Source organism: Megalobrama amblycephala, linkage group LG21, assembly GCF_018812025.1.
Source record: "Megalobrama amblycephala isolate DHTTF-2021 linkage group LG21, ASM1881202v1, whole genome shotgun sequence".
NCBI classification, from domain to species: domain Eukaryota; kingdom Metazoa; phylum Chordata; class Actinopteri; order Cypriniformes; family Xenocyprididae; genus Megalobrama; species Megalobrama amblycephala.
Genome location: NC_063064.1, coordinates 31,730,315 through 31,742,879, shown reverse-complemented (window position 1 = coordinate 31,742,879; position 12,565 = coordinate 31,730,315). Strand labels below are relative to the sequence as shown.

General features: G+C 38.6%; 1 protein-coding gene across 5 annotated transcripts in view; it reads right to left on the bottom strand.

Annotated features, from left to right (window-relative positions):
- shroom2b (shroom family member 2b) overlaps window positions 1–12,565 on the bottom strand; it is a 34,076-nt gene that overhangs the window by 10,538 nt on the left and 10,973 nt on the right. For 4 of the 5 annotated variants that reach the window (XR_007182089.1, XM_048172186.1, XM_048172185.1 and 1 more), the window contains 2 exons: window positions 2,377–2,508; window positions 48–2,295 (listed from right to left, as the gene is read on the bottom strand). Coding sequence is in view for 4 of the 5 variants with exons in the window: in XM_048172186.1 (XP_048028143.1) it covers window positions 48–2,295; window positions 2,377–2,508 (2,380 nt within the window). In the remaining variant the exon portion in view is untranslated. Of the gene's footprint in view, window positions 1–47; window positions 2,296–2,376; window positions 2,509–3,466; window positions 3,485–3,826; window positions 3,934–12,565 lie in introns of those variants that run through there. The other variant, XM_048172187.1, reaches the window with a different exon arrangement.

The window sequence follows — 12,565 nt, the reverse complement described above, 5'->3', positions numbered from 1 at the left end:
CAAAAACTGTATCAATATCATGGCAAAACAAATAATCTTCTTCATACCTGTCCATAGAAGTCAGCAGAAGGGGAGGAACGGGATCTTTCATGAACACACACTGTGCTGTTGGATTCCTCCAAGCCGGAGTCTAGGATGTTTTCAGCTGAACGGTATCTGCCCGTGGTTCTTCTTTCCATTGGCTTTTTCTGCAGGTTCCATGTAGCCTCATATTCAGCAAACGTACCAAGCCGTTGTTGCTCCTCTGTATTAAGGTCGGAATGGCTTGATTTACTTTGTTTTAAGGGAGCTTGATGGATGCTTTCACGGTCTCCAGTTAATCTTGTCTTTCTCTCATTGTGATCTTCATTGGGACTGAGCAGGGACTGCTTGGGAATGGGCTTTTGGAGAACTGGTTTGCAGGATTCTTCAAAGAAATTACACCTGTCCACAAAGGAACCAGCTGCTTTATCCTCAACTCCTACTTCATTGATCTTGTCCGGTTCAGAGAAGGAATGTATCTTTTTATCCATGGGAAACCGTTTACGACCCCCAATGCGGGTGACCTGCCCATGAACAGGCCCAGGTCTTTTGGGAAGTTGACCCGATGCAGCTTCGTTCCCAGGAAGCTCCAGGTCCCTCCTCATAAATGACGTGGCCTTCAGAACTTTGGCTTGGGCTTCCTTCAGATGATCCTTGTAAGTGTTGGTGAAGGAACCATCAGAAGACGATGTGGAGGTCTCATTGGACTTCCAGATGTCAGAGTCCTCCTCAACTTCATTTGAGCAGGTCAAGGTAGCTGCACTTCTGCTTTTCTGAAGCTGAGCCCTCTTCTGTTGGATCTCGTTGCGTAGAGTTGTGGCATAGCGGTCGCTCCGTCTTCCCTGTTTACCACCGATGGCATCGGTTGATTCTTGACCACCTTCTTTAGTTGTTATGATCATATTTTCTGCCAACTTCTTGCTCTCCTGGGCCAAAGAGTGCAACATGGGGGTCTTGTGTGGACAGATCTTGTGATCCTGCTTGCTGATCCATGGATTGTCCTGGTGGTGAGTGGACATAGGGTTCTTCTGCTCCATCTGGTTTTTTGGTACGTGCCTGGAAGTCTCTTTCTTCTTTTGAATCTCTCTTTCCCCAGAGCCGGACTTTGAAATCAGATGATTTGGTAAAGAGGACGTAGCTTGAGATGGAGGAATGACAGCCTGTTTACTGTAACCGTTGGAGCTCTTGTTCTCAGGTAGATTGAGTTGGGGATACTTTGTCTTCACAACCTTTTGAGAACCAACAAAGCTTTTGTCTGTGGCACCTTGGGTGGTTCCCATTTCAGACTTTCGTTCATCTCCTATCCAACCCTGCGTAGAGGATTCCAGGGATGGCTGCTGGGCAGTGATGCAGTAGTAACGGAAATGAGCCTGGCCCTCATAGTTGTGGTCAAAGGCCATGCTGGTTCTGGCTTGGTTTCGACTGCCAGCATTAGTGGGCAAATCTTGAAGGCTTCGGTAGTAGCTCCCAACGCTCTGGGTCTTTGGTGAACCTGTAGCGTTAGGGTACACAGAAAAGGGACTATCATCGCTGTGCTGTCTCTGATGCTGAAGCTCGTAACTAAATGGGTTCTGCCCTTGTCTTACATCAGTGCTTGACAGGGAAAAGAGTTTGGTAGGGTTTAGCTGATTTGTGTAGTCTTCAACCGAAAGATACGGCTGAAGAAAGTCCTTCTTTGGAGGTGGGTTGTAGCTGTGTCTCGCTTCATGTCCTCGTTCACCATCCAACTGTCGGTCCACAGCTCTGCAGTGAGGTTTCTGTGGTGGATATACAGACCCCGCCAAGCTCTTCTCATGAACTCTGGTGGCAGTGAAACTATCACTACGCAAGGGAGGAGGAGGAGCAGGAGGAACTTGAGTTGTGGACATCTTGTTCTCTGGAATATGCCACACAGGTCTGTGGTTGGATCTCCCAGTGGAGGAGAATTTGGAGCTAGCTTGCTCCTCCACACTGGGACTCACTCGTCCCCCATTGCCCATGGGGATCTGCAGGTATCTATGGCAGTCATTGGGAACTCCTAGATCATTGGTAACGCCTCTGTAAAACATCCCTTCTGTGGGAGCGACACTCCGAGGTGCACTGTGGTCAGTTGTGCCTGATAAAAACACTGGATGATCTTCTCCACCATTGGGTTTGCTTGATATTGGCTGCTCTTTTGAGAAAGCATGAGATGAAGGCTCTACACTTTCCATATTTCCCACTGAGCTGAACTGGCAGGACACTTGTCGCAGATTGGTCTGTCCCCAACAGCTGGTGAAGTCCTTTGTGGGTGACCTGGTAAAACGCAAAGAAAATAAATTATGTTGATTGAGATCTTAATTTATATTCATTGCATACAAACCATCAGAATCTCACCCTGCATCATATTTTGTCTGCCAAGTGGGGTCAGGTACAGGGCTGGGCTCAGATTTAGGGCCGTCTGTGTTAGGATTATCTGTGGATTTAGCAGAGTGCCACGAATAGGGTCTACATGATGATTCATTCCTCCTGAAATAAAAACACAAAGACATGCTTAACTACTAAAACAACAACAGATTCCAATTAGATTACTGTTAAATTTTCAGAAGGACTACCTTAAACATGCTTTTCTAGAAATTGTAACAGTATTTTGAATTTCTGCTCTAAAGGCCCGTTCACACCAAGAACGATAACTATAATAACTATATCAGCATCCAAACCAGCTCTTTAAAGCAGGATGGATTCTGATTGGCTGCCATTAGCCGCGTTTCCAACGCAGAAACTTCCCCCAGAAACTAGGGACTTTGGGGTGGTACTCGGTGTGTTTCGACCACAGGGACCAGGGTCTTAATGAAGTTCCTGGGTAAAGATTTCCCCCTCAGAAAGTCCCTGCTCATGAGGTAGTACTTTTTCAAAGTTCAGGAACATTTGGGGGTGGGACTTGGGCACTGAACATGCTGATTGGTTGAGTTCATGCAGCATTTTATTTCATCCACCAAGTCTGTTGCGGTGCATGCAGTAAGAGTTGTTGCTATTCGAATCAACAATGGAGTTTAAAAAGTACGCCCAATGGATCGATGACGAAGTTCAGGCTTTATTAAGCTTATACGTTGTGTGCAGTCCTACATCACCGAAATAATTTGCATAATCTTCACAGTACTTTAGACCGCAATGGAAATGCAGACAGCAACAGGTCAGGGGGAAAAGTTCCTGGAACAAATTTAGGGTAAACGCGGGGTAAACGTTTTTATTGTTCATCAGCTTGAAAAAAATCGTTCTGAATTTGATTCCACCGATATCAATAATTCTGATATTCATTTATATTTAGAATGATTTTTAGAACTTTATCTTCATTGTTATTGGTATAGTTATCATTCTTGGTGTGAACGGGCCTTAAGAGATCTTCTTTAGGAACTGTGAATAACAACATTTATTCCTTTTGCAGAATACAACTTCATGACAACTCATTTAGCTACACAAAACGTACCCTTTGAAGCGATTTTTCCTGAAATGCATGTGAGGTGGAAAAGGAGGGGATAAAAGACAAATTGTGTAAGAAACAAAAGCAGAATTTTTGTTCATTTTTTACAAATGTTCATCAGCACTCGTCAACAAGACAGCAGGAAACACTGAAGACGCTCACAGGTTCTAAAGAAGCCAGTGAAATTGACAGCACGATAATAGGCTTAAGCATATAATCCCCGTCTTGCACGTGAACAGCACAGCTACAGCTAAGACGCCACATGGCAAAGGATGTGATACTCGGGTCTGGCAGGGGCAGACGGGCTGATGGGTGATAACTACAGGGCTGAGGATCATGAGACAGAGGCCAACAGCTCCACAATACCTCATAGAACTTCTCAAAATCTTCGTGAGAAAGTTCCTTGCCACGTGCACTTCACTTTCTGCAGGCATTGTTTGCGTTACAATATCCACCATTTTAAACTTCCTGTGCAACAAGGTAGAAAAAACACAATATATAATGTAGAGCATCTGAAGCATAAAACATGAATTGCCCATTGTTGTAAAAAAAAGATGATTAGTCATCATAAAGTGTTAGTGCCATACACTATTTTTGTTCTTTTGCCATATTACATATTGTATTGAATGTGTACCATCATCACTCCTACTCACTCCACACTTTGCATTCATTTACAGTCCACTTAGGTTAACCGGGTAAAGCCATGTTTCCGGATGAACGGTGTCACCATATGCCGACCAAACAACAGAGCAGCAACTGCATGCGATAAATGGGAGCTTAGCCTTTCAATCTGTCACAAAGGAAGATGAGGAGCTACACATTCTTCTCAATCTGTTGTTTGTCTGAGAGGCCAATTCATCACGTCAGTTCACTGCCATTCAGAATAATGACCGATATGCAAGATCAACACTTATTTGGCGTTTTAAAGTTCATTATTTGTCCTAAATTCAGTCTGGCATTATGTTCTTGTTACAGAAATATAATCTAACCAAATCAAACTGAGCTGACAAAGATGAGAATGTCTCTATCAGGTCAAGTAAAAACACATCTAAACTTGAGTCTTTTGGGTGCAAGTCACTATACAAATGCAAATGGCCAGAGACAGAAAAAGCTGCAAGAACATCCAGTTGAGCTGAGAAAAACATCTCAGACAGAGAGAAAAAACACAGTCGGCAAAACTGTTTGCCTACAATTGAATTCACAGTTCATGGAAATTTGGAACGGTTCTCAATTCCTAACCCTAGTCTTTACTCATCGTCCCTACCCACTATACCGGAGATCCAGTTTCGATTCGTTGACCTTCTCGACGTTATCATGACGTTAGAAAACAGTGCATCATCATGACGTGATCGGATCTCAGATGTCATGTTGCTTTAGCAAAGCAGCATGTAATGAGATAATAAGAATTATCTCAAGATTTATGCTGATCTATGCATCGTTTTATGTTGTGTTTGGGCTCGTTTGAATCAGGAATACCTGCTCTAAATAAATATACACCGATCAGGCATAACATTATGACCACCTTCGTTATATTGTGTTGGTCCCCCTTTTGCGGCCAAAACAGCCCTGACCCATCAAAGCATAGACTCCACTGAAGGTGTACTGTGGTATCTGACACCAAGACGTTAGCAGCAGCCACCAGGGAATACATGTTCTGCATGGTCTGCAACAATGCTTATGTAGGTGGTACGTGTCAAAGTAACATCCACATGGATGGCAGGACCCAAGGTTTCCCAGCAGAACATTGCCCAAAGCATCACACTGCCTCCACCGGCTTGCCCTCTTCCCATAGTGCATCCTGGTGCAAATGTGTTCCCCAGGTAAGCGATGCACACGCACCCAGCCATCCATGTGATGTAAATGAAAACGTGATTCATCAGACCAGGCCACCTTCTTCCATTGCTCCATGGTCCAGTTCTGATGCTCTTTCGGCGGTGGACAGGGGTCAGCATGGGCACCCTGACTGGTCTGTGGCTATGCAGCTCCATACGCAACAAACTGATGCACTATGTATTCTGACACCTTTCTATCAGAACCAGCATTAACTTCTTGAGCAATTGAAGCTATAGTAGCTCGTCTGTTGGACCGGACCACTAGATGAAGAGATAATCAGTGTTATTCACTTCACCTGTCAGTGGTCATAATGTTATGCCTGATCGGTGTATGTGGTCTACTATGTTTACTAATGTTTAGTGAAGATACAAACCAAAACGCGGCCCAAAAGCCACACGTTCCTATTTACATGTATTGTTTGGTCTCTACCTGAAACAATTATGCTTTTTCTATTCTGCGAGTTGAGACCTTTTCATGTAAGTGTTGACAGAATTTTCATTTAACAGATTACATTCTTAAATAAAGGCACATTTTTACTTTTCAATTTAGTTATATTTTCAGCTCATATTTTTTACCTTTTTCTCTTTCAGCCAAAAATGGATATTGCTGTTTTTAGCTGTCGAAATTTGCATCTCTAATTTTATCTCATGTATTGTAAAATGTTGTACTTTTGTTTGAGGTACTAAGATTGAGGTCCAATCACTCGCCACTGCTCGCATTTAGTCCATTTACATATATTATATATATCTTCCAAGGGGTTTTTTCCCTCCTAGGACTTTTTTCCCAGTGTTAGCACGCTGGGTTTTTCTCCTAGGGGTTTTTTTCCACCCCTGGGAGTCAGCCGACATTGGCTTAATGTAGCACCATCTTGTATATGTTACATATTACCACGCTTGCTTGTACAGCTTATTTTTAACCACTTCTCTTTTTTCTGTGCTTCTAATATGTAAAGCTGCTTTGAAACAATTACCAATTGTAAAAGCGCTATATAAATAAATTTGACTTGACTTGACTTGACTAGTCTAGAACTACAACAACCATCATGATCTCTCTCAAAATGGGGACAGGAGACGTGTCAGTTTATAAATGGGAAAACAACTTTACTTATCTGAAAAAGTAACTCAGATATTTAGTTTAAAAGTAATGCGTTACTTTACTAGTTACTTGAAAAGTAAAATCTGATTACTAGTAAAATCTGATTACATATCTCGTTACTTGTAATGCGTAACTTGTAATTACTTATAATGCGTTACTTGTAATTAATTGTAATGCATTACTCGTAATTACTTGTAATGCGTTACTTGCAATGTGTTACTTGTAATTACTTGTAATGCGTTACTTGTAATTTCTTGCAATGCGTTACTTGTAATTTCTTGTAATGCGTTACTTGCAATTTCTTGTAATGCGTTACTTGCAATTTCTTGTAATGCGTTACTTGCAATGTGTTACTTGTAATTACTTGTAATGCGTTACTTGCAATTACTTGTAATGCGTTACTTGCAATGTGTTACTTGTAATTACTTGTAATGCGTTACTTGTAATTTCTTGTAATGCGTTACTTGCGATGCGTTACTTGTAATTACTTGTAATGCGTTACTTGCAATTATTTGTAATGCATTACTTGCAATTACTTGTAATGCGTTACTTGCAATGTGTTACTTGTAATTACTTGCAATGCGTTAAGGCTGGTGCACACTGTGCAATTTTGGCCACGATTTGATCATTTGAGACAAATTTTGAGAATCCTAAAAGATTCCTATAATCCTAGGCAAAAATCTTTAGTCTTTGATCGCTAGATCGCTAGTGTTCACTGACAGCCGATTAATGACCGTTGCAATCAAATTTGACCTCAGACGAAATTCTGGCAGTGTCAGATTTGGCACACAGTCCTGCAGTGTGACTTCTACGACAAACGTCAAATTGTCTTCGTTTTTCAAGATAAGACGTGATCAAAATGAACACTAGAGATTTCTTTGTTAGCCACCATTTCAGTGCCGCGTGTAATGCGGCTCACAGTCACACGAATGTGTGTGGGTTGAGGATGTAAAACTCTGGACAAGTTTTCAAGCGTGCGTCCATTTTTAACGCGTCTTGACTGTCGTACAGTCTGACATATAGGACAGCTGAGATCCTACAGTGTGACATGAGGATCATGTTCGTACAGTCTAACAAGCAACAATCATAAAGGACTACTATAAATCCCACAGTGTGCACCAACCTTTACTTGTAATTACCCTCAACACTGAGTAAAAGTGATCTTGCTGAAAAACAGTCATGCATTTTAAATCTTAACTCGCTTTAAATCACATGCAGTATTGTTTTTGTAGAGCAAAATAAAGAGATAAATGCATTACCACAAACACTACGACTAATTAAATGCTGACGAATATAATCAAACTTAACTTACCCAGTTTCTTGACCTGATTTAAACCAGAAAAAGCATTAAAAAAAGTTGTTTTATTCAATGTTAGGAGCTTCTTTACTGCATTGACTTTGCTTGGCTGCATATATTCCCAGGCAGTTGCATTCCTCCGATGCTTTTAAAGATGTGTGGACACAAAGGAACCTCTAGGAGTCAGGAATCTTAAGGCATGTGTGGAAAGACCTCCACTGCGTCCACAACTAATGTAGGTTAAGCGTCTGGCCTTTAACCCATATATGCTGAAAACACCGTGTATGATGCAATCACACAGCCTGAAACAACACAAACAGTGAGTGTGTGTCCCAGTCAATCGCAGATTTCCTTGAGGGATTACAGACGCTCGAGACAGGGGAGGGCGAGGAGAAGTATTGGAGTAACAATCTGATTGGCTGAAGGTTTATCAAATATCATGGGCATATGAAAGCAGGACTCAGGACAAATAAACATTTAAAATAGATAAACAGTATTAAATAAATAAATAAATATATTTTAACAATAATTAATATAGTCTAAATAAAAATTGTAGCCCTCTGTCCAAATGATGAATTATGTCACCACATTCAGAGGTGACATAATACTTTTTTTTTTTTTTGTATTAATTATTGAAGAATAACTGAAATAAAATCAATGCTAATAATTAGTTAAAGGGGTTAAGAAAGAGCCAGGATATGCTGATTTTGTTGCTATTGTTTTTTATTTTAATTTGGATTACGCTTTTTTCCCATTTAAATTTTTTTGTACTTCATTTTAATGGTTAAATTAAATTTTAGTAATGAAAAAGCATGTCTAAAAAAGCATTTAGACATGCTTCTTCAATTTCTTCAAGTTAAACCAAACTTTAATTTTGACAGGTTGCAGTGAAGACCAATGAGTTTCTGTATGTTTATGACATGATGATAGTTTTTCTCAAATTAAATGGTAAAATGCTGAGAAAGAAACACAGCGAGTGTCACGCGTGCTTCAGTGTGTGTGGGAAATGAAATCTGTGCCATTCATTCACACAGAACATGCAGGATTCATATTTAAATCATCTTTTTGCGGTTTAATATTCACAGACACTAGTCTATATGGCAAGCTGTCTGATGCGCCAGCTGTTAGTGGTTGCCTGTGTTGCATAGCATTTTCATTATTTTGGGGGCGGAGCAATGAAGGGAGGGGTGTGTGTTTGGATGTTGATTTCCAAACAGTGTTTCCGTCATGAGTGTTTGGTGTGGTAATGAATATGACAATGTTGATATGTTCGGAACAGATCTGCTATGCTGCTGTTATTACATAAACAACACGCTGTAAGACATGCTGCTGCTGTACAAAAATATGAATTACCCGTAGCAGATTTATACAGGTGGAGCTGGGGAAGGTGGAGGGTTTCTGAAAGACCGCCACAACTGCACCGAGTTTTTGAAGGTTGAGCAGCGAGCTCATTGGCTACTGATACAGCAGGAACCAATCAGCTGTGCCCTATAGAGAATGATGTGATTGCAAGCAGGATGAGTTAAGGACCTATCAGAAATCGCTTTAACAGCTGGCTGAATTCTCCGTTAGCTGAGTCACCGTTCAGAACACAGTGATGATCCTGGACTGAAGCCTGAATAGAGGCAGACAGACACACAACAATAGAAAGTGCCGTGATGATCAGCAGCAGGATTACGACTCATACAGACAGCCAGCGAGAGAGCAAACGTTTCAGTGCACACGCTATAGTCATTTTAACCGTAGTAGACAGTAAAAATTAAAGTTAAAAAAATGGTCATTTAATTAAAATACTATTAAAATGTACAGTTTTTGGAACTGTCATAGTGAACAAAATGTAAGTGAACATTTTTTGACATTTTGATGGTTTTTTATTTCTTTTCTTTTTGGAATTTTCACTACTCACAATATTTATACTGCAAAACTGCACAGAATAGTGCACAAGTACGCGAATTGTAACACATTTTAGAGTTATTATTTATGTACATTAGGGTTTTCTGTTCCATCTTATGTTGTTAAATGCATGTTTACTGCAGTATTTTAGTGTCATGTGATATCATGATGGTGTTGTTCTTTATTTACTTTAGCTTGTGGAAAAAATACTTTTCATCACGTCTTTTTTTATGCATCTTTCTGTTTTTAAGGTGGTTGTCAATATGTTATAAAGGTAAAAAAAACCCACTAAATTTAAAAATTTAATATACTAAATTTAATAATTTAGTATATTAACACTATTTCATTCTCATTTAAGGAAATATACATTTTTTACTGTAAATTTAAGTTCAAACTGTAAAGGCAACAGTTTTTTTGCTGTAAATTTTACAGTATATTTTTGATCTGCAGCAGGTTTTGGCTAATAAATATACTCCTACAAAAAAAGCTTAAAACATAAAAAAAGGAGATATTAATTAGATTATTTCATATCTAATCCTTCCCAAATGATCCAGGCTCCTGCAGTTTCTCTCACGGTCTCTAAATACGTCCGCGTCTCAAATCCCTGAGCTTCAGCGGCCCTCGTCAAACCCCTAATAATGTAACAGGTGTCACGGCAACCGAGGACAGTCCAAGAGGACGTGACGCGAGACGACGTGACACGAGACAAACACGTCCAGTCTGGGACTATTAGAATTCACTAAAACTAAAACCATAAATTAAAAAATTTAAAAAAATATTACTGGAAATTAAGTACTTGTTAACTGAAATAAATTAAAATATTTAAAAATATATACTTATTTTATCTCAAGGCAACATTTGTCATTTAGTTTAACTTGATGTAATAAAATAACTAAAACTGAAATAAAAATTCATTATAAAAACTAAATAAACATATTTAAAATCCACAAAAAAATAATAAAAATGACAAAAACAATAGCAAAAAAAATTCTGTTACTTGAAATAAATGTTTTATTTTAATTTAGTTTAACTTTATGTAATAAAATAACACTAAAAAATAAAAATCACAAAATTCACAACAAAACTACTAAAACTTCAACTAAAATTAAAGTAAAAACTGGAAACAAAAAAAAAAAATAAAAACTATAAAAATATCTCTATTAAACTAAAATAACACTGCTCTAGTGCTTCTAATGTCATTCTGACATCAAGCTTTCTGTCATATTGTAAACTTACAGTTAAATAAAAATTAAACTGTAATTATGATGTATTTAAGAACACACTGTACCTTCATGTGAACATAAAATAATTACTATATTGTTTGTGGCCATCACCACATTAATTTATCAACAAATCAATATCTGGATATCAAATGTAACATACATACAAATGTAAACTATGTAAAACGTCACAGGACACGCATCACTACAGACAAACACTGCCGCGAGTGTGAAAGAGCAGATACCTGTTGATCTGAATCTCGCAGTGTTTCCATCTCCATATAGTGGAACGTGCCGCACGCTGATCAGAGTTCAGCCTCGTCTGTGCGCTTACTATGAGCCCAGAGACCACAACAATGAGCTCACGGCCAGCAGCCAATCACAGCGCACCAACAAACTCACCTAGGTAATGGAATTATCCATTTCTCTAACCAGAGGGGGGATTAGAGTGAAAAAACACAGACATCATGACGACTGAAACGTGAATTTGGCCTGGAATGACGGCAGGGGTGTCATGTGTAGCACATCTCTAGAACTAAAGTGTGTAAATAAAAAATAAATCAAGCATTATTTTATCTGGTTGCATGTAATTGTGTATTTGTTGTCTTCCTCCTGGTAAATCTGTGCTGAGAGTAATTGGATTCAGGGTTCAGACTCTGAGCTGGACGTGACTCTGAAACCGTAGTGTTGATCAAACTCATTCGATTTTTATAGTTTATAAAATGCTTAATGACTTTTGAAGTAAGTTCAAATTTAGCCTGAAACAAATCCAATAAAAAGAAATAAAGCCAGAATAAAAATTGTGCATAGGTTGTTTCAGTCTTTAGTTCAAAAACTAAAGGAAATTTGGGAATTTTGCCTCAAAAAGATTTGGATAATTAAATCACACATTAAAAAAAATGCTTGAATTTCATTGCAATAGATGCAACAAATCAAAACAAACGTCATTTATTCTATAGAAAGATACACAAACACTTTACACACAAAACCTTTTGTCAGATGTTTTGTTTGTTGAAAATGAAGACGAAAAGTTAATTAACTAAGCTAAAACCACAAACACAAAAAACATTTTCATACTTAAAATAAACATCTGAAATAAAAAAAAATTTATTTTATTGTATTTTATTTCAGCTCATTTGGTAAATAATAAAATAACACTAAAACTGAAAAAATATATATATTACAAATTATATAGACATTGAAAAAACTAATAGAAACAACAAAAACAACAAAACTGCTAAAACTAAAAAAATTAATTTTTTTAAAAAACTGCTAAAACTAACTAAAATTAAAACGGAAAATACAAAAATATAAAATATATTAAAAATAATATTATTATTATTATAGAACTGAGTAGAACATGTCCATAGTTGAACTATTTGTGCACTGATAAAATAAACAAGGGCTGCATCCAAAATCACAAACTTCCCTGCTATGTAGTAGGTGAAAAACAGCATGTGACAAAAGAAGTGTGTCTGAATCCACAGTACTCATGAAAGAGTCGGCAAAAAGTACTTACTACTTCCAGCGAGATCGCTTTACTATCCCATGAGGCCACGAGTGAGGATTTGTCAGTGAATATACACATGCTGATGACACCTACTCAAGAGAGTATGTGAATTGGGACGCAGCCATGATCAGATGCAATGATTTTCAGACATTTTAAGCACCACTGGATGGCGCCGTAGGGCCTTAAATGCTCTGATGGGGCGACAAAGGGAATGTAACACTGTACACACATACTGTGTACGGTATGCAATGAAAAAT